General features: G+C 41.7%; 1 protein-coding gene across 1 annotated transcript in view; it reads right to left on the reverse strand.

Annotated features, from left to right (window-relative positions):
- The window catches only part of LOC135517593 (zinc finger protein 462-like), a 90964-nt gene that overhangs the window by 27673 nt on the left and 40218 nt on the right, over positions 1 to 23073 (reverse strand). The window contains 4 exon segments of the mRNA XM_064942041.1: positions 1650 to 1803; positions 1806 to 2052; positions 16796 to 16933; positions 17212 to 22526. Of these exon segments, the coding sequence (XP_064798113.1) occupies positions 1650 to 1803; positions 1806 to 2052; positions 16796 to 16933; positions 17212 to 22526 (5854 nt within the window).

The following is a 23073-nucleotide window of genomic DNA, read 5'->3' on the forward strand; positions in this document are numbered from 1 at the left end:
TTAACATATTGTGGGAACTCCTTCAGGACTGCTGGAAAAGCATACCAGGTGAAGCTGGTTAAGAGAATGCCAAGAGTGTGCTACTTTGAAGAATCTCAAATATAAAATATATTTTGAATGGTTTAAAACTTTGCATTGCGCATGGTGATCTTAGGCTTGTGTGCGGCTGCTTGGCCATGGAAACCCATTTAATGAAGCTCCCAACTAACAGCTCTTGTGCTGATGATGCTTCCAGAGGCAGTTCGGAACTCGGTAGTGAGTGTTGCAACCGAGGACAATTTTTACACGCTACAGCACTCGGCAGTCCCGTTCTGTGAGCTTGTGAGGCCTACCACATTGCGGCTGAGCCGTTGTTGCTCCTATACTTTTCCACTTCACAATAACAGCACTTACATTTGACCGGGGCAAATCTAGCACGGCAGAAATTTGAAGAATTGTTGCAAAGGTGGCAATATATGACGTTGAAAGTCACTGAGCTCTTTAGTAAGGCCATTCTACAGTCAATGTTTGTCTATGAAGATTGCATGTCTGTGTGCTCGATTTTATACACCTGTCAGCAACGGGTGTGGTTGAAGTAGCTGAATCTACTAATTTGAAGACCTGACTTTTGGCCATGTAGTGTAGAATGGTAGTCATCTTACATTTCGGAACTTCACAGACCTATTGATCAAACAACCATGAAAAAAGTATGCTCCCTCCCTCAGTTGCCTAAGCACAAAAACAAGATCAACAACGAATGCTAGCCAGAGAGAGATGAGATAAAATCTAACGAGGGAACACTAGATAAACCCCCTCAAACTTTTTCAGCTAGTTGGCCGTCAAAATTGCACTGTTAAACGATGGGGAGTAACGTTAGTAGCCTGCACTTCATTCTGCAAGTTGTCTGCCTGGAACTAACCCACATTTTGACAACTGAATGGGAACTTTCCTGCCTGCCTGCCAAATACATTGACTGGCAACTAAGAGATATGCTAACTGTGCATAAGTTCAGCATAGCTAGCTAGCGACACGATTCACGTGTCTGTACACTTTCCCTCCACTGCTTGCTGTAAACGGGACAAACAAAAGCAAAGCAATTGAAGTTGAATTCAATGAATTCAAATGCATCAGCCTGTAATTTCATAGAGTAGAACTCAACTGTTGACTTGCTTGTGTGTCCTTATTTGGCCCGCAGGCCTTGTGTTTGACACTTACGCTAGCCAATTAGCCAAGTTATGACTGACTGGTGATCATTGCCCTTGCTAGTATGATTGTATTGACATTCCCAGCCTTAGTTACAGTAATCCGTTTTTGCTCAAAATATTGAGTCGTTGAAATTGAAACAGTGTATCCCGAATGAGTGGAGGCAGCAAAAAATGTACCAGGCCAGCTGTGATTTACAACCTGATAGCAATATTTTTTGGACTACCAAGAAATGTACTGGTGAATTATATTAATTATGCATTGAACTGCATCTATCTATTCTGCCAACACTGTACGTCATAGAATTTTGAGTCAAATAGAAACTATTTGTAAAACCTCTTATAAAGTTGGTTTTGTGGCATAAACTTTTTTTTTTGACTGATAATATGATTGTCTGTTTGTTTCACATTTGCAAAGTAGTTAAAACACTGTCAGTTCCACTTTAAGTTTATATTCTGTCCTCTTACTTGTGTCTGAAGGGGGAGACGAACTGGCAGTACTGGCAGCTGTACTTGTCCTCTCTGGTGAACATGGCCATGGCTGAGTGGCTCCTCTCGTGGGACCTCAGCCCCTGCATGGACATGAAGACACGGTCGCACTGGGCACACGGGTGTCCCCCGTCAGCCTCTCCTTCACCTGGTCAACGGGCAACACCGCCGCCCCAACCACCGGTGACATCCCAACTGCCATCTCTGCCGTCTCCATGGCAACAGCAGCCCCGGCGACCACCGGGCACATCGCAACGACCACCATCGTCAGGTCCTTGGGGACTGACTCCATGACAGAGTTGTTGGTCACCTCTTCCACCTCCCCGTTAGTGAGGCTGCTCTCAGCCGGGATGGTGGACAACGGCACATCTGCGACTTCCTGCTGTTGAAACATTATAAGATAAATATTTACTCTCAATTTCCATTTCACAAATATGATCTGGCAGGTAACATTACATCCAGACTAGAGGTCAACCGATTAAATCGGAATGGCCAATTAATTAGGGACGATTTCAAGTTTTCATAACAATCGGAAATTGGTATTTTTGGACACTGGTATTTTTTTAGTTAACTACACATGGTTGATGATATTACTAGATATTATTTAGCGTGTCATACATAACCTGACTGAGCATACAAGTATCTAAGTATCTGACTGAGCGGTGGTAGGCAGAAGCAGGCGCGGAAACATTCATTCAAACAGCACTTTCGTGCGTTTTGCCAGCAGCTCTTCCTTGTGCGTCAATAATTGCGCTGTTTATGACTTCAAGCCTATCAACTCCCGAGATGAGGCTGGTGTAACTGAAGTGAAATGGCTGGCTAGTTAGCGCGGGCTAATAGCGTTTCAAACGTCGCTCGCTCTGAGCCTTGGAGTGGTTGTTTCCCTTGCCCTGCATGGGTAACGCTGCTTTGAGGGTGGTTGTTGTCGTTGTGTTCCTGGTTTGAGACCAGGTAGGAGCGAGTAGGGGGACGGAAGCTATACTGTTACACTGGAAATACTAAAGTGCCTATAAGAACATCCAATAGTCAAATATATATGAAATACAAATGGTATAGAGAGAAATAGTCCTATAATTCCTATAATAACTACAACCTAAAACTTCTTACTAAGACTTCTTACCTGGGAATATTGGACTCATGTTAAAAGGAACCACCAGCTTTCATATGTTCTCATGTTCTGAGCAAGGAACTTAAACGTTAGCTTTCTTACATGGCAAATATTGCACTTTTACTTTCTTCTCCAACACTTTGTTTTTTGCATTATTCAAACCAAATTGAACATGTTTCATTATTTATTTGAGACTAAATTGATTTTATTGATGTATTATATTAAGTTAAAATAAGTGTTCATTTAGTATTGTTGTAATTGTCATTATTACAAATAAAATAAAACTTTTCATTACATTTCGTTATAGTACAACGGTTTGATTTGTCTAATCTTAAATTTCTTCTTAGCCAGCTATCGCATAATTATCGTATTTCGTTTTCTGCCCAGGTCCTCCAATCCAACTCACTGGAAACTAATCGTCCTCCAATAATCGGTATCGGCGTTGAAAAATCATAATCGGTCGACCTCTAATCCAGACTCATGTACTGTACTCCGAAATGTTGCCATTGTACGGGAGGTGAGTAACCTTGCCTGTGACCTCGGCACCTTGCCTGCGACCTAGGCTTTAGCTCAGGCTAAAACAGTCTTGATATTCAAAGAGGACCTGGAATTGAACTCAGTCAGTCACACCTTTGTGGCGGTTATTAGATTCCTGATTTATTAGCCATAGAAAACTAACTTTGCCTTCCTGTAACTGAAGAGGCCTCCTACCAGGAGACCAGAGACCACAGCCTGCCCTAAAATGTTTTGCAATGGGAAACAGAAATTAACATTTCTTATTAGAGTCCAAGTCGTTTCAGTCTGTTTTCTTCCATTTCGTGCCTAATGAATAAGACCCCAGGCTGCCCTGGTCTGCACGTCCCACTTCCTTGATCTGGGAAAGCAAAAAATGTGGTTTCTGTCCTGTCACACACACACACACACACACACACACACACACACACACACACACACACACACACACACACACACACACACACACACACACACACACACACACACACACACACACACACACACACACACACACACACACACACACAACCTGGCTTTTTATGGCCTACGGGAAGCTCACTTTCTGCTGAAGGACCTGACCCTGCACTTCATTGGACCATAAATAAGATGGGCGTCCACAGAGCTGCCCAGCCTTGTATCATCAGCCTATTCTCACCAACTCTATGAGAGCGCTAGGGGACAGACCAGGGCCAGTCACAATGTAAATGGCAAGAGATCTAGTACAAATTAGTACAGAAACTTCTAATAGCCTACATTTTCATATGAAACTAATATAGTAGAATTATTCCCTTTCATTTGTGTTTCTCTGGCAGACTTCATATCATCATATTAAAAACATGTCCAACACACTTATGGCCAAAACTCACCAAAGGCGAGCATGCATGTGATTCATTTTAGAATGCATTGTTTTTAATTATAATGACCCAACCCGGCGGGTTGTCCACTTTGACGCCTCTCTCAATTCAAAGGTGTCTCTATTTTCACATTTTATAGCTGATGCTGTAGTCACACAAAACAATAAAAAGGTGTTGTTGTTTTTTAATTGGAAGAGGTAGCTAAGTGTTGAGGCTTTACCATTCATACTAAATTAGACCAATTCATCCACTTATGGAAACACAACATCGCTATCAGCAAAGATGATTGTAGATATGGACCATCTTGCTAGCATTACAGTCAGGCTCGGATTAATTCAAAATACACCAGAGAACATAATTTTGCCACAAAGGATAAATCGTTTCTAAAAAAAAAAACTGTGGATTAAGTTTTATCACAAGCACATACTGGTAACTGCCAAAATAAAGGAAACACCAACATAAAGTGTCTTAAAAGGGTGTTAGGTCACCATGAGCTGTCAGAACAGCTTTAATGTGGCTTGGCATAGATTCTACAAGTGGACCTAAACCATACCAGGAAAATGCACCCCCACACCATAACATATACTTTGTATCCTTCATTTACTCAAGTGTTTCCTTTATTTCGTCAGTTATCGGTATGCCTACAGTTGGGAAGGCTGCAATTTGGGCAGCATTAGGGCTGTTGCGGTGACCGTATTACCGCCACACTGGCAGTCTTGAGTCATGACTGCAGTAAAATTTCCAGTGATTGTTGAGTCACGGTAATCTCCTTTTATGCAGTCTGGACATGTGTTGGTAGGACCCAACTCGCTAACGACCATCAGGTCGCTAATGGCCTGGTACTCGGGGCTCTATTGTCCTTCTAACCACTCTGACATCAATGCAAATCGTAGAGAAAATCCCATCAAACACTTATCATCGAAACAGTAGGTGTTTTTATAATTCACCTCACTGTGATTGATTAATTTGAAGAAAGAAGTTCAGCATGTGGAAAACATAGGCTTTGAAACAACATCCACAATGACCAACACAATGAAATTGACTTTCTAATGATCAATTCAAAACATCCATGTGCATTTTAGAGATACCCTGAATTAAAATAATGATTGTACCATTATAATGATTGTGCAAAAAAACAATCGAAAAAAGAAAAACTGATTTAAGATGTCTTTGGTACATAATTGGTCTAGCCTACCTCCAAAATTAAACAAATTCTAGTAAATCGCCTTTGAATGTGGACTTTATTACTATGCACACTGACTGGGCTGGTTACCTTATGCTATGATCCAAAACTTTCTATTCATGAGTCTGGGAGAGAATGTACAGGCCTAGGCGATGCTGTGGGTTCACTGACTATGCAGGGCGTCTAAGCCTACAATTATAGTTAATTTGTATTTGATATTGAATAGCCTAGTAAAACTTTAAAATTAAAAGGCTGACATTACCGTTAGCTACAGAATATCTCACCCCTGTGCGTTTCCATATCCTCTCTCTCCTTCATCCCTTTCTCCAGCGTGCTGAGAGAGTGGCTGTCAACAATTGAATGATATATGTTTTGTTGTGAATACATGCTACTATCAATGTTCCCGAACAGATTTCACTAGGTTTCCCAAATTAAGCACTGGGTAAATGCAAGAACAGGGTTGGAGAGCCCATGGCATACAGAGTTTGGGCGGAATATCACCTGTCTGGCAGTGGTTGATTAATGTGGTGAAATAACCAGAGTAGCCTGAAAAAGGAACCAGTGGAAAGTGGCATCCATTCACTATTTGAGTGCATATGGATTACTTTTGGAAACAAATTTCACATCTTAATAAAGACTAGATTAAATTGAGAAGTGAAAATATGATCACTTGTTGAGAGTGTGCAGCCTGAGGCAAAGAACAGAGTGCAAGCTTTTTTTGCTACTTTCTCAAATCATCAACAGCCTATAGTTGTATCATGCAGCCCATATATGTTTTGATTTCTAAGACATTATAAGGTTTGTTTCATTCACAACTAAAGTTGCAAAAAGCTCTAAATCTAGCATAAAGGACCTTTTTCAAATGAACACTTTTAAGCTCAAAATAGCCACTTCATATGTGCACTCGCTCCAGATGGGAAACATATTTTATTCTGCTAAGATCATTTATATTCTTATTACTATAAAATCATATAATATAAAATAATGGCATGGGACTTATAAGCATATCTTCTCTGCTAAATGATCTTATCCTTATCTCAGCTCACTGGTCACCATAGCAGCACCCACCCGTAGCACGCACTCCAGCAGGTATATCTCACCCCCAAAGCCAATTCTTCCTTTGGCCGCCTTTCCTTCCAGTTCTCTGCTGCCAATGACTGGAACGAACTGGAAAAAAATATCACTGAAGCTGGAGACTCATATCTCCCTCACTAGCTTTAAGCACCAGCTGTCAGAGCAGCTCACAGATCACTGCACCTGTACATAGCCCATCTGTAAATAGTCCATCCAACTACCTCATCCTCATACTGTATTTATTTATTTATCTTGCTCCTTTGCACCCCAGTATCTCTACTTGCACATTCATCTTCTGACTTTTTCTACTGTATTATTGACTGTATGTTTGCTTACTCCATGTGTAACTCTGTGTTGTTGTATGTGTCGAGCTGCTTTGCTTTATCTTGGCCAGGTCGCAGTTGCAAATGAGAACATGTTCTCAACTAGCCTACCTGGTTAAATAATGGTGAAAGAAAAAAAGAATGAACAATCCTACAGTGTCACGTTGGTATGAAGAGATTTGGGAGAAAGGCGCAGGAATGCGCAATTTAAAAAACAATTAAACCCAAATTACGGTGTGCCGTGTAAAGGCATGGGCACAAAGACCAAGCAAACACCTAGCAAAACACAGGGTAGAAACCCAAAACAAAAGAGCGAGGAGTACCTCAAATAAATAACACACGTGCACAATGATTAACACCTGGGACGAGACCAGTAATCATCATCAGTTATTGTGATGGTGTGTATTAAACTGATTTATTCTACTTTTTTTAAACGTAGATGTTCCAAAGGTGCGCTTCAGTGGCTTCTATGCAAGGAGACGCTAAACGTGTTTATGTTAATTAATGGTCAATTACAGTGAGACCGGCACACTTTTGCATGACAATAACCGTCTGGCAAAATGTAATTACCGCCACAGCCCTAGGCAGCACGCTTGCCAAATATAGACCAGCTTGTTGCTTTGTGGCCATAGACATGTAGCATAATCCATAGAAGGGTTTTAGAACCTCTTACTCAGGCGATTTGACTGTTAAAATCATGGAAAAACTAATAATGGATCCCAGTCCTGACTTGACTGTGTACTGCCATCTATGGATTATATTTCTATAGTTAGTTGCGGCTGTAATTTTGCCTATAGCAAACTTAAATACAATTGTGGGGAGAATGTACGGTTTGGAAAGCAAATGCCTACTGTTGAAAAGAGAAGACTAATCTGTCTGTAAAAGCAATATAACAATTCATTCTCAACAACTCCCAACTTTAAGCAACCAGCGCCATTTTATTATCAAAGTAGCTTATCTTCCGATAGGATATTGACATGACAAGCGCATCGGCCATAACCGGTAAGTCAGTGTGTCACTGTAAAGTTTATTTAGAAGCCTACTATAGCCTGCAATACATACAGTTGAAGTCGGAAGTTATCATACACCTTAAACTAAGTTTAAATGTATTTGGCTATCACAATTCCTGACATTTAATCCAAGTAAAAATGACCTGTTTTAGTTCAGTTAGGATCACCACTTTATTTGAAGAATGTCAAATGTCACAATATTAGTAGAGATAATTATTTATTTTAGCTTTTATTTATTTCATCACATTCCAAGTTGGTCAGAAGTTTACATACACTCAATTAGTATTTGGTAGCATTGCCTTTAAATTGTTTAACTTGGGTCAAATGTTTCGAGTAGCCTTCCACAAGCTTCCCACAATAAGTTGGGTGAATTTTGGCCCATTACTAATGACAGAGTTGGTGTAACTAAGTCAGTTTTGTAGGACTCCTTGCTCGCACACGCTTTTTCAGTTCTGCCCACAAGTTTTCTATGGGATTGAGGTCAGGGCTTTGTGATGGCCACTCCAATACCTTGACTTTGTTGTCCTTATGCCATTTTTCCAGAACTTTGGAAGTATGCTTGAGGTTATTGTCCATTTGGAAGACCCATTTGCGACCAAGCTTTCACTTCCTGAGTGATGTCTTGAGATGTTGCTTCCTACCTCATGATGAAATCTATTTTGTGAAGTGCTCCAGTCCCTCCTGCAGGAAAACCCACCCACCAGTTTCATTCAAGAAACATAACGATGGTCATGGCCAAACAGTTCCATTTGGTTTCATCAGATCAGAGGACATTTCTGGGCCCCATGTGCAGTTGCAAACCGTGTCTGGCTTTTTTATTGCAGTTGGTGTCGATATAGGACTCGTTTTACTTTGGATATTGGTACTTTTGTACCTGTTTCCTCCAGCATCTTCACAAGGTCCTTTGCTGTTGTTCTGGGACCGATGTGCTCTTTTTGCACCAAAGTACGTTCATCTCAAGTAGACAGAACACTTCTCCTTCCTGGGCGGTATGACAGCTGCGTGGTCCCATGGTGTTTATACTTGTGTACTAATGTTTGTATAGATGAACGTGGCATCTTCAGGCATTTGGAAATTGCTCATTAGCGCCCTGGAGCAGGTTTTCATCAAGAATTTCTCTATACTTTGCTCCGTTCATCTTTCCCTCAATCCTGACTAGTATCCCTGTCCTTGCCGCTGAAAACAATCCCCACAGCATGATGCTGCCACCACCATGCTTCACCGTAGGGATGGTGCCAGTTCCCTCCAGATTTGATGCTTGTCATTCAGGCCAAAGAGTTGAGTCTTGGTTTCATCAGACCAGAGAATCTTGTTTCTCATGGCCTGAGAGTCTTTAGGTGCCTTTTGGCAAATTCCAAGCGGGCTGTCATGTGCCTTTTACTGAGGAGTGGCTTCCTTCTGGCCACTCTACCATAAAGGCCTGATTGGTGGAGTGCTGCAGAGATGGTTGTCCTTCTGGAAGGTTCTCCCATCTCCACAGAATAACTCTGGAGCTCTGTCAGAGTGACCATCAGGTTCTTGATCACCTCCCTGACCAAGGCCCTTCTCCCCCGATTGCTCAGCTTGGCTGGGCGGCCAGCTCTAGGAAGTGTCTTAGTGGTTTCAAACTTCTTGTATTTAAGAATGATGAAGGCCACTGTGTTCTTGGGGACCTTCAATACTGCAGAAATTATGTGGTGCCCTTCCCCAGATCTGTGTCTCAACACAATCCTGTCTTGGAGCTCTACGGAAAATTCCTGGCTTAGTGTTTGCTCTGACATGCACTGTCAACTGTGGAACCTTATATTTTATCTGACCTTCATTTAACTAGGCAAGTCAGTTATGAACAAATTATTATTTTCAATGACGGCCTAGGAACAGTGGGTTAACTGCCTGTTCAGGGGCAGAACGACAGATAGACAGGTGTGTGCCTTTCTAAATCATGTCCAATGAATTGAATTTACCACAGGTGGACTCCAATCAGATTGTAGAAACATCAAGGATGATCAATGGAAACAGGATACACCTGAGCTCAATTTTGGGTCTCATAGCAAAGGGTCTGAATACTTATGTACATAACTTATTTCTGTTTTAAAAAATATATATACATTTGCAAACATTTCTAGAAACCTATTTTCACTTTGTCATTATGGGGTATGGTGTGTAGATTGATGAGGAAAAACATTCATATCTCTACCTACATATACATACTGTATAACCTCAATTACCTCAACTACCTCGCACCCCTGTACATTGAGTCTGTACTGGTACTCCTTGTATATAGCCTCATTCTTAAAAAAAATGTGTTTACCATCTCCTTTTTTCTTTAGCTAATATTTTTCTTACTTTTGAACTATATTTAACTCAAAGCCTTAGGGCCTATGATTTCTTAATCCGGCCCTACATACAGTCACTGCTCTGCCTGTCCAGTCCTTTCCACCCACCTCGCTCTGCTTGCTCCGCTCACCCGCTTCTCCTTTTATGCTTTAGTTGGGGGCAAATTTCCAGCGTTTTTGGTATGAAAATGATTCTCTTTCCTATATATATTTTTTTATACAAACAACAATTTACAGACACCCCTATCCGTAGTGCCTGCATTGTTTGCTACATGGACTTAAATTGTGCCAATAAATTTTTTCCTCAATCACCCACGCTATTTCAATAATAAATCATTCAATTTTTCCATTGTGTTAATGATGGCAGATTACGTTTTTTTCAAGATGAGAAGGGAATCGTCCAGCCCATTGGGTATCTAACTACACCCCCATATTCCGTGTTCTGAAATATGCAGACAGACGGATTAAAAGTAAGTGTGCATAACTTTTGGACTTTATAGCATTCCCAGAAAGCATAGATTATTGAATCATTGTTAGATCTAGACTTAAGATATGACTCTGTCGTTGTACTGTAGAATGTGTAAATTTAGTCTTTTGTATAATACATTCTATATGTTAGTTTATACTGGATTAAGCGTACATTTTCATTAACTGTAATTTCATTAGTTATGCTTCAACTTTCCCTCCATCTTGTGCCAACATCAGTTCTTTTTAAGTCAAGTAGTTTATTTTATTAAGAGATTGTCAGTTGGATAGGCTCTCTGCAAGGGACATCTTACCTATCATATGAACATCACATTCTGACTCAAATAAGATTCCCTCATGGGTTGCTCTGATGATCAACATATTTCAAATCGAAATTGTGTGATATGTAACTTTTGTGATATGTATTTGAAATGATCTACGTTGGTCAGTCCAAAATTACTTTTTTAATTCGAACGGAAATACGTGTATTTCAAGTTACCAAGTAAAATGATGGTTTCTACGCCTTTTGTTATCCAGGTTGTGCTTTTAGAGCGTGATATTGGTTCTTGTAGAATATGTTACATTTTCTTCTATATTGTTAAAGTTTTCTCAACTATGAAGTTGTTCATGTTTTTAGCTTTATCCTTTGAAAAATAGACACATAAACAGATTCTGGGGATGAGCATGATCATCTTCAATATGTACCCATTGTTCCTCGTTAGTGCAATTAACTATATGTCTCAAGTAAAAGCCCTGGGTAGTGAGGTGATACACTTCCATGTCTGAAAGGTTTAAACCACCTTTCATATTGTTGAGTAATGGAATACTGTTGTCTTTATATATTTGTTGTTTGTTGACACTTATTAAGCATCCTAAATATTACATGTATAATAATCCCCAAAGGATTGCTGTAGATTGTGAGTTATTATTTTTCCTATTGCCATTATTATTATTTTTTTCCTCCACGTTATTTTTTATCCTGAGATTTCAGAGTATTCTGAAAAGGACTTCAGACATGCCATCTTCTGTATTCAGTGTACAACTGCCTGGACTGGCCTGGCCCTGGTCTGAAAAAACCAACAAGGCCTTAATTTGGCTTCTGTCTTGGGTGAGGCGTTAAATCCTCAGGCCTGCCGTCCCTTTGCCAAGTCCCTGGCAACCTCATCGGAATACTAATGTTGAAACGGTTACCCGCTGCCCTCAATGTTATGGCCTCTTTTCCCCTTGCCTGCCTGCAACGGTCAGGAGGGACTACCTCGCTTGTTTTCTCCAGGGGAAGTTGACAGACTGTCTACCCAGGGGTCTCCGTTGCAATAAAAAAAAAACTGGAAACAGAACCCTGCCATCCGTAAAAACAGACTTCAGCAGTGTGGGGTCTCTTAGGGCTGAGAGTCAAAAGTCAAGTCGGACTCTGAACTAAAGAGTTGGGGGGGACACAGTGGAATTTAGAAAGTTGTAGGGGAATTGTATTATTTGCAAAGCAGCTTCAGAAGTAACCTTTCAGTTACAGCTGAAATAATAAAACATTATATTTCCTGTTTTTGAGAGGGTAAGGGCTAAAATTAGTTATGGGATGAAAAGAACATAATAATACATCATCATTCTATTTGTAAGAAAGTAATTAACAATCTGAATGCATGCACATGAAAAATATGCAGAAAAATCATTAACTTTTACAGTGGCAAGAAAATGAATGTGAACCCTTTGGAATTACCTAGATATCTGCATAAATTGGTCATCAAGGCACAACAATAGACAAACATAGTGTGCTTAAACTAATAACACACAAATTATTGTATTTTTCTTGTCTAAATTGAATACATCATTTAAAAATTCACAGTGTAGGTCAGAAAAAGTATGTGAACCCCGAGGCTAATGACTTTTCCAAAAGCTAATTGAGTTCAATCAATGAGATGAGGATTGGAGATCTTGGTTAGAGCTGCCTTGCCCTATAAAAAACAAAATCACAACATATGAGTTTGCTATTCACAAGAAGCATTGCCTAATGTGAACCTTGCCTCGGACAAAAGAGATCTCAGAAGACCTAAGATTAAGAATTGTTGACTTACACGAAGCAGGAAAGGGTTAAAAATTATCTCTAAAAGCCTTGATGTTCATCAGCCCACGGTAAGACGTGGTCTATAAACGGAGAAAGTTCAGCACTTTTGCTACTCTCCCTAGGAGTGGCCGTCCTGCAAAGATGTCTGCAAGAGCACTGCGCAGAATGCTCAATGAGGTTAAGAAGAATCCTAGAATGTTAGCTAAACACTTACAATCTCTGGAACATGCTAACATGTCTTTTGATGAGTCTACGATAGGTAAAACACTAAACAAGAATGGTGTTCATGGGAGGACACCACGGAAGAAGCCACTACTGTCCAAAAAACAATCATTTGCTGCATGTCTGAAGTTTACAAAAGTGCAACTGGATGTTCCACAGCGCTACTGGAAAAATATTCTGTGGACAGATGAAACTACGGTTGAGTTGTTAGGAAGGAACACACAACACTATGTGTGGAGAGAAAAAAAGCACAGCACACCAACAACAAAACCTCCTCTCAACTGTAAAGTACGGTGGAGGGAGCATCATGGTTTGGGGCTGCTTGGCTGCTTCAGGTGCTTGACAGCTTACTGTCATCGATGGAAAAATGAATTCCCAAGTTTATCAAGACATTTTGCAGGAGAATGTTAGGCTATCTGTCGGCCAATTTAAGCTCAACAGAAGTTGGGTGATGCAACAGGACAACAACCCAAATCACAGAAGTAAATCAACAAAAGAATGGCTCCAACAGAAGAAAATGCGCCTTCTGGAGTAGAGGTCGACCGATTAATCGGAATGGCCGAGCCAATTTAAACTTTTCATAAGAATCGGAAATCGGTATTTTTTGACACTGATTTGGCCGATCTTTAACTTCTTGGAACTCTAGGGGCGCAATTTCATTTTTGGATGAAAAACGTTCCCGTTTTAAACAAGATATTTTGTCACAAAAAGATGCTCGACTATGCATATAATTGCTACTGTTCGAAAGAAAACACTCTGACGTGTCCAGAAATACAAAGATCTTCTCTGTGCGTGCCCTTTAACGTGAGCTTCAGGCAAAACCAAGATGAGATGGCATCCAGGAAATGACAAGGATTTTTGAGGCTCTGTTTGTCATGATCTCCTTATATGGCTGTGAACGCAAGAGGAATGAGTCTGCCCTTTCTGTCGTTTCCCCAAGGTGTCTGCAGCATTGTGACGTATTTGTAGGCAGATCATTGGAAGATTGACCATAAGAGACCACATTTACCACGTGTCCGCCCGGTGTCCTGTGCCGAAATTGGTGCGCAAAAGTCACCTGCCAGTATTTTTCCAAACAATGCAGAGAGTAAAGAAAGCTTCCACGAACTGCATGTCAATGAAGAGATATGTGAAAAAACACCTTGAGGACTGATTCCAAACAACGTTTGCCATGTTTCGGTCGATATTATGTAGTTAATCCGGAAAAAGTTTTACGTTGTAGGTGACTGCATTTTCGGTTCGTTTCAGTAGCCAGGCGCAATGTAGAAAACGGAACGATTTCTCCTACACACAGACGCTTTCAGGAAACACTGCGCATTTGGTGTGTAACTGAGAGTCTCCTCATTGAAAACATCAGAAGCTCTTCAAAGGTAAATGATTTTATTTATTTGGTTATCTGGTTTTTGTGAAAATGTTGCGTGCTACATGTTATTCAAAATGCATTGCTAGCTTTGCATACTCTTACACAAATTAGTCAATTTCTATGGTTCAAAAGCATATTTTGAAAATCTGAGATGACAGTGTTGTTAAGAAAAGGCTAAGCTTGAGAGCAGATGCATTATTTTCATTTTATTTGCGATTTTCAGAAATCGTTAACGTTACATTATGCTAATGAGCTTCAGGCTATAACTGTATACAGGGTGTTTTCATAGCCAAACGTGAACAAAACGGAGCGATTTGTCCTACACAAATAATATTTTTTTGAAAAACTGCACATTTGCTATGTAACTGAGAGTCTCCTCATTGAAAACATCCGAAGCTCTTCAAAGTTAATGATTTTATTTATTTGGTTATCTGGCTTTTGTGAAAATGTTGCGTGCTACATGCTACACAAAATGCTATGCTAGCTTTGCATACTCTTACACAAATTAGTCAATTTCTATGGTTCAAAAGCATATTTTGAAAATCTGAGATGACAGTGTTGTTAAGAAAAGGCTAAGCTTGAGAGCAAACGCATTATTTTAATTTTATTTGCGATTTTCAGAAATCGTTAACGTTGCGTTATGCTAATGAGCCTGAGGCTTTAGTCACGATCCCGGATCCGGGATGGGGAGTTTCAAGAGGTTAAAATAAAATGTAATTTGGATTTTTTTTTACACCTTTATTTAACCTGGCAAGTAAGTTAAGAACACATTCTTATTTTCAATGAAGGCCTAGGAACGGTGGCTTAACTGCCTTGTTCAGGGGCAGAACGACAGAAGTTTATCATGTCAGCTTGGGGATTCGTTTTTGCAACCTTCCGGTTACAAGTCCAACGCTCTAACCACCTGCCTTACATTGCGTAACAGGTAGTCAGCCTGCCACGCAGTCTCCTCGTGGAGTGCGAGGGTAGCAAGAAGCCAAGGTAAGTTGCCAAACTTAACTTTTTTATCTTATAAAAAACCATCAATCTTAACATAATCACTAGTTAACTACACATGGTTGATATTACTAGTTTATCTAGCGTGTCCTGCGTTGCATATAATCGATGCGGTGCCTGTTAATTTCTCATCGAATCACAGCCTACTTAGCCAAACGGTTGATGATTTAGCACTGTCGTTGCACCAAACCTAACCATAAACATCAATGCCTTTCTTTAAAATCAATACACAAGTATATATTTGTAAACCTTCATATTTAGTTAATATTGCCTGCATGAATTTCTTATAATTAGGGAAATTGTGTCACTTCTCTTGTGTTCCGTGCAAGCAGTCAGGGTATATGCAGCAGTTCGGGCCACCTGGCTCATTGCGAACTGTGTGAAGACAATTTCTTCCTAACAAAGACCGTAATTAATTTTCCAGAATTGTACATAATTATGATATAACATTGAAGGTTGTGCAATGTAACAGCAATATTTAGATATTTAGACTTAGGGATGCCACCCATACGGAACGGTTCCGTATTTCACTGAAATAATAAATGTTTTGTTTTCGAAATGATAGTTTCTGGCTTTGACCATATCAATAACCAAAGGCTCGTATTTCTGTGTTTTTATTATAATCAAGTCTATGATTTGATATTTGATAGAGCAGTCTGACAAATGAGAATACAATGTAAGATATGTTGTTTATTTATACAACAGATTAATGCGTTATCCCCATGCTTCATCTAATAGCACAACCAAATGACGTTGATTGCAGTTGAGAATACATTTAAAGTATATAGCGCAAGTGATCAGTGCTGTTCGAGATTCTGCACAGATTATTATAGCAATTGTAAAGATCTCCACAGACCTATTCCTTAACTTAGATTTTTGTTTGAGATGGGGACAGAAATCCCACATATAAACTATTAATTTGTTGACAAACTGGAATACAAGCCAGAATAAGTCAGTGGCACAGATGGAACTATCCAATCTCCTTCAAATGTTGATATTTGGTTGCACAGACAACCAAACACAATTCAACATCCAGTTTGTCTACAACTTAATAATTGATGTGTTAGATTCACATCTTCATCTCAACCAAACCTCAAAGATAAAGAAAACGACTAACTCTAATCCAATCAAACTCTAAATGCACTTCAAATAAAGTTTCATTTGATTTAGTCCCATTCTTTCAATTAATCAAACATATTCATAATTAACTTGAAGCCAATACCTTATTTTTGTTGTCTATTTTCTGTGAAAACCTGGGCTGAATTGAAACAGCTCTTGATGACTTTGCAAAAGCCATAGGCCTAAATAGTATCATTGATGATATATAAGTTATAAAGTATGGTTACATTTAATATTCTCTGTTCCCTTAGGTAGCAACAGTGAATATGTTCAGTTATTCAGAGACCTCTCAATAAGGTTCCAGCTTCCAGTGGCTGTGGATATGTAACCTGATACCCCAGGGTCTTATGAGGCAAACTCAATTCAATGAAATAATAATGTAAGTCCCCAGAATTGCGGAGTTTACGCATTTACCGGTTAAATCCTGAAGGTATAATGCATTATGATGTGGTTATAATGCATTGTAAGAGCATGCATGACCCCCGTGTGTTACCAAACTCTTGGCTATTTGATCTTACCTTGACATGGCCCTCTTTGACCTCCCCGTACTGGACATGTTTCCTCAGGTGGTTACAGATGGCTCTGAGAGTAGGGTGGACCTCCACACAGAAGTTACACCTGTAGCCGATCGGTGCTTTGTCAGCATTATTCACCAGCTAAAAGAAAAGAAAAAAGGGAAGAAAAGGTGGTAAATCTAACAGTCTTACACTCATTCCACTGATATTCTCTATAACTGATTTCATTTCTAACGATAAAACTTTAAACATCAATACTATGTGTAACATTACTATGTTATCCCAATACAGTGGAAATGCTTCATATACTGTTAGTTATTATTCAGTGTCTCATTTTCATTCTAGTCCAAAACAATGGCCACATCTAGTATTTTACTGAGATGATAAATCACCATCCTTTTGTAAACTCTTCTACTCACTTTCTCAGGCTTTGTCTCCGGTGGCTCGGATGACTTCTGCTTGCAAAGGAGCTGTTTCCTCCTCTCTTGCCGCATCGCCCTCTTCTGGAACTCCTCGTTATGGTTCATCAGGTGAGTGCTGAGGAGAGGAAGGCCCAGGAACTTCAACTCGCAGTGGGAACACTGATAGAGCTCTGTCTCCGTCCCATCTTCCGTGAGGTTGGGGTGGATGACAAAGTCCTGTTTGTGGTCCTTGCCACTGTGATGGTCGTTGTAGTGCATGGAGAGAAGTTTCACCGTGCTGAATCGCTGGAAGCATTTTAAACACTTGAAAGGCAGCCACTCGGCAACCTCTCCCTCTGGCTTCGGTTCAACCTCCACCACTTCTATTACCTCTTCAACATGTTCTGGTTCTTTGGCATAGAGCACAGTGAAGTAGCGTCCGAGCTTGCTGGTGTGTTGCCGCTTGGGGAAGACTCCTGGATGGCGTTTGATGTAGTGTGAAACTATGCTTTTCCTGCTGAAGGCCTGGAACGCACAGAGCGAACACTCCCTCCTCTCCACAGCCAATCGTAGCTCCTCGCTCAGCTCCGACCCTTCAGCCTCCGATGCCATGGGCACCACCACTTTACCGGGCTTCTCCGTCAAAGTCTTGGAGGCTGCCAGGCAATGTGTGTAATAGGCATCGATGTCATGACGTTTCTGGTAATGTGCCGCCAGGCCTTTGCGAATGGGATTGGTGTATGAACAGAGAGCACACTTGAAGACGTTGTTCTTGCCTTCCGGTTGAGCTCTGACGTTGTTGTGCTTGATGCGGTAATGTCGAGCTATGCCTTTTCTGGTTGAGCAGAAGTACTTGCAGAGCTGACACCTAAACACAGCATGGGTCTCTCCTTTGTTGATAGGGAACTGGGTGAGAGCAAGTTTGAATTCGCTAACCTCTTGTACCTCTGATGATACGCTTGTGGCACTGCATTCAGCGACCACCTCATCTTTCACAGTGGAATATGACACGAGGGAAGGCTTGAACATATCTGAAGCAGGTTGATTGTGATATTTTTCATAGTGAATTTTCAGTTTCTCCAATGTTCCATGAGTGTACGGACACATTTTGCATCTGTATGCTCCATAACCCTGTCTTTGGGTCTTGCACTTGTCATCCACTTCAGTTATATCTTTAACCTGCTCGATGTCATCCGCAAAGTCCTCAGCGGTGACTTTCACCAACGGATGCCTCTTCTGGTAATGAGTAAGAACTCCATGGATGCGTGAATTCACATATGGACAGTGTCGGCACTTGTAAACCGAACTTGGATTTATATCAGCTTCTTGTGCGAAGTCAGCCGCCTTGACTTTCATGCCTGGGTGTTTTTTGCCATAGTGTGTAAGTAGTCCATGTAGGCTGTTATACTCAGACAGACATACAGTGCACTGGTAGGGGTTGTTGGAGATCGAGTTGCTTGTGTGGGAGAGCCTGGGATGGTATTGGTGGTGTTGGTGCTCTTGAGGTGAGGTAGGGATATCCAATGGTCCTTCATCGTGAGCAGTTGGAAGAAAAGTGAAAGGTGGTCCTTTAGCCATTGAGGGGTGGACTTTCTCTTGGGATCTTGGACCTTTGATTATGTCCAATAGTACAGACTCATCCCCTTTGACAGCCCAGGGGTGGACAGCTTGGTAGTGGTTGGTAATATCCCAGATGGAGCACGCCTCGAAAGCACAATCTCTGCATTGGTAGTGCTTACTGTCACCAGCGTTCTCCCCTGGCTGGGAGGTGGTGGTATCAGGCCCAGCCCACAGCTTGCTTGCCATGTACGTGTAGTCAACATTGTGCTCTGGGTGGCGTCTTTGGTAATGCATTAGCAGCCCGTTGGGTTCCGCATGGGAGTAGATGCACCACTCACAGTGATAACCAGCCTCCAGGATGCCATCTTGGTACGCCCAGTGTAAAATGGTCATGGCTGTGGCTTTCACAGTAGGATGATCCTTCTTCAGGTGCTTCTTCAATGCGTAAACGTATGGAGATGTATAAGAGCAGTGCCTGCACTTCAGTGAGCGAAGACATCCGGAGGATGCCTCGGTCTCGGTGGGAGCAGCAGGGGCTATGGCAGAGGCGGCAGTGCCTGACTGGCCCATCTGCGCTCGCTCTCTTTGACTGCGGACCACTGCAGTGTGCCGGCGTACAAGGTCAGCATTGGACTTTGCATCCCTGTGCTTCTTCTGGTAGTGAATAAGCACTCCTTTTACAGTGCGGTTCCCGTAGTCACAGTGCTGACAGAAGAAAAGCATCTCTGCTTCTCCTTTCTCTGTGACAACTCTAGCGTGAGAATTGCTGGACCCATCAAATCCATTGTTGTTGAACTGTTTGAGAAACTGCTTTGGGGGTGCAATCTGAAGCTCATCCATTAGTTTCATCAACCCAGAGGTGGGAGCGGCGTGCTTGATGTATTTCGCAGTCACCTTTATTTCTGGATGTCTCTTTTGATAATGGACAAGAACTCCCACTACAGAGCGGTTGCTGTACACACAATGTTTACAGTAGTAAATCTCCTCATCTGTACCAAATGGCATGGCGGCGCTTGGCGACTTAGCAGGGGTTGGCATATTGATGTTGTAAGAAGAGTTGCCTGCTGACTGTGGCCTATCGACTGTGATAACTCTCATGGTTTTCTGAATGCGGAAATATGAGGCCTTTTGCTCTGGGTGCTTTTTCTGATAGTGAACCAATACAGAGTGCATGTTAGGGCTAGCAAAGGAGCATAAGTCACAGTCATAGACCACAACATTACCAACCTCTTTCAGGGCCTCTGTCTCAGAGCTTGAATCTTGTGTCTTTGCAACACTTTTGAGCACAGGACTGGACGAGGACATGGGTGTGGAAGTGGAGGAGCTACATGTGAAACTCTTGGGACCGGAATTTAAAATTTCTCTAAGTGTTTGAGATTCTGCTCCCTTGTGCTGCTGTTCCACCATGTAACTCGAGAAGATCATAGCGTTGTTTATTTTCACCTCAGGGTGCATTCTTTGGTAATGGGGCATCAAGCTTCTGACGTTTGGACTTGTGTACGAACAAAAGCGGCACATGTACACCAAATCTGGCTGGTTGAAGTTCAGCACATTGCTGGCTTCTGGGTGGTGATCCATGTAATGCTCATGAAGGTTGTTGAAGTTGGTGTATTCGATGAAGCACTCCAGACAACGAAATACGGCACTTTGGTCCTCAGGGTCGAGAATGTATCTAAAGCTAAACTTAATGTAGGGGTGCATTCTCTGGTAGTGGGTGCTCACACTGCGGGCTGACTTGTTATGGTAGTCACAGTGCTTGCAATAGAATCGTGCCATCCCTGAGTCCTCTGTATAGTCAAGGTTCTCCTGGAAAGAAGTGTCCCGGCTGTCTTGGCTGCTCTGGTCTTGGAGATCCGCTTTAAGATCAACAGACTCCTTGTCCTCATCATCAGAGAGTGTCATTGCAATGGGAATGTTTCTTAGCTTTGACGTGAGGGTTCTTTTTCTTTTACCCACCCGGCCTTCGTAAAGCTTGTTGTAAACGTAGCCATGATTTTTACTCTCACCGTTGTTCTCTTCCTTGTCTCTGCCTGCATCTTCATTCATGTTGAGCTCTCCTTCCTCTTCATCATCAATTTCTTCCAGATTAATCACCAAATCCTCCTGTTGCTGACTGATCTTGCTCTGAAGGTTGTTGGCAATTTCATCAATCCTAGTTCTCTTCTTGACTGGGGACAGATCCAAAGGTAGATCATTGATGGACTTCCTTGCAGTTTTCCCAGTTAAGTGCTTTTTGGATCCAAGTCCTAGAATTGAAGTCTGTGTTTTTTGTACCTGGCTCAGAGAACTGGAGAATGTTTCCAATTCCGAGTCCTGTTGCTCATTTGTAGAGCCCTCCAAGCTGGCAGCTTGCATGTCGTCACAGTAGGAGTGCTTGTGTTGCTGGTGAACTCGCAGCCCTTTCAGCGTGGTTGTCGAGAAGCTACAGAGTGTACAGCGGTGAGGATTTTGCTGGTTTAGATCATTGCCCACATTACTTAGCTTTTTCCCATTGACTTTGGAAGCAGCAACGTTTCCTCCGTTCACTGATTCTGGTGTCTCGTTATTCTGAGGACCTGGGCTTTCACTGGTCAGGTCCATGGTGTCCCAGTCTGAGGAGTGACTTTGCTTGTGCGTGCCTAACTTGAGAGGGCTGGTGCAGATAAAGGGGCACTCATCACACTTGTATACCGTCGTCTTCCCAGATAGGTGTATGTTCTCAATGTGACGGGAGATGCTTCTGCGATGCATGGTGAGGAAAGAGCAGAAAGGACACTGGAACCTGTTCATGTACCTTCTGAATGGTATCCCTTTAGTCTCCAGCATCTTGTTATCCTCTTCGGACAGAAGCTGCTTGGCAGAATCCCCAGTTGACAAGGGGTCGGTGTAATTGGGATCATCCTCATCACCCAGTTCCTCATCATCTTCCTCAGACGTGCTCCTGGAGTCATCAAGCATGCTCAAATCCATCTCCATGGCAGAGTTGGAAACATCGGACATGACGAAGGTGGACCTGTCAGACAAAATGGAGGATCCCGTGCTGTTGGGCGCAACCGATTGAATCTGTGAATACTGATAGGGTGATATCCCAGAGGCAGGCTTGTTGAGCTTGAAAACTGAGGAGTTGACTACAGAGGAGCCTTCATTACCACTCAGGTCTTTGAAAACCATTTTGGAGTTAGGAGGGCTTCTGGGGGAGGAAGGGGAATCAGATTTAGAAGAGCCTGCGCTTCCTTCTCCTTCTCCACCCGGCTGGATGGTTGAGATCATTTTCACCATGTTGCGGTGCTTTTTCATCATGTTGTCACACCACTCTCTTCGAAGCGCTTGGTTTCCCCTTGACTTCCCCAGAGGTTTAACCATGGACTCTAGGATACCACGCTCTACCACATCTTCTGATAGTTCCTCACTGGGTTCCTCGGACGATAATGACTCCGGGTCATCAACAGCCTCAGACAGAGAATCTGGGGGGTCCAGATTTCCTTTATGATACATCTTCTGGTGCTTCAGGATCCTGGCTTTGCGTGGGGACTTGTATGTACAATACTGGCAGGAGAACACTTTCCCAAGACTGTCATGGATAATGATGTTATAGTTGGACTGTTTGGACGTATGGGAGGCAGGTGAGTTCCCGCCACTTAGTGAGGTTCCATGTACCTTCTTGGTGTGTTCAGACAACAGAGATTTTGATCTGAAGTAACGAACACAGATTTTGCACTGGAATAACTGGTTTGCAGTTTTGTTGGGATGGTTTGCTGACTTGCTGTATGGCATTTGGTTTGAACTTGAAAAGTCTGTTTCAAAGAGGTGGCCAATGAAAAAGAAAGGAAAAAAAGAGATGATAAATCAGTCTTTCCTTAAATAGCAATAACAATGTTAATATACTGTAAATAGTAGAACGTATTCATACCACTAGACTTATTCCATATTTTGTTGTGTTACAGCCTGAATTCAATCAAAAATGGATTAAATTGATTTTTTCCCCTCATCCATCTACACACAATACCCCATAATGACAAAGTAAAAACATGTTTTTGGAAATGACAGAAATATCTTTGTATTTCTGGACACGTCAGAGTGTTTTCTTTCGAACGGTAGCAATTATATGCATAGTCGAGCATCTTTTTGTGACAAAATATCTTGTTTAACCTCTTACATCTATGGGGGCGCTATTTCATTTTTGGATGAAAAACGTTCCCGTTTTAAACAAGATATTTTGTCACAAAAAGATGCTCGACTATGCATATAATTGATAGCTTTCGAAAGAAAACACTCTGACGTGTCCAGAACTACCAAGATATTTTCTGTGCGTGCCCTAGAACGTGAGCTTCAGGCAAAACC

This window comes from Oncorhynchus masou, chromosome 28, assembly GCF_036934945.1.
Source record: "Oncorhynchus masou masou isolate Uvic2021 chromosome 28, UVic_Omas_1.1, whole genome shotgun sequence".
Taxonomy (NCBI): domain Eukaryota; kingdom Metazoa; phylum Chordata; class Actinopteri; order Salmoniformes; family Salmonidae; genus Oncorhynchus; species Oncorhynchus masou.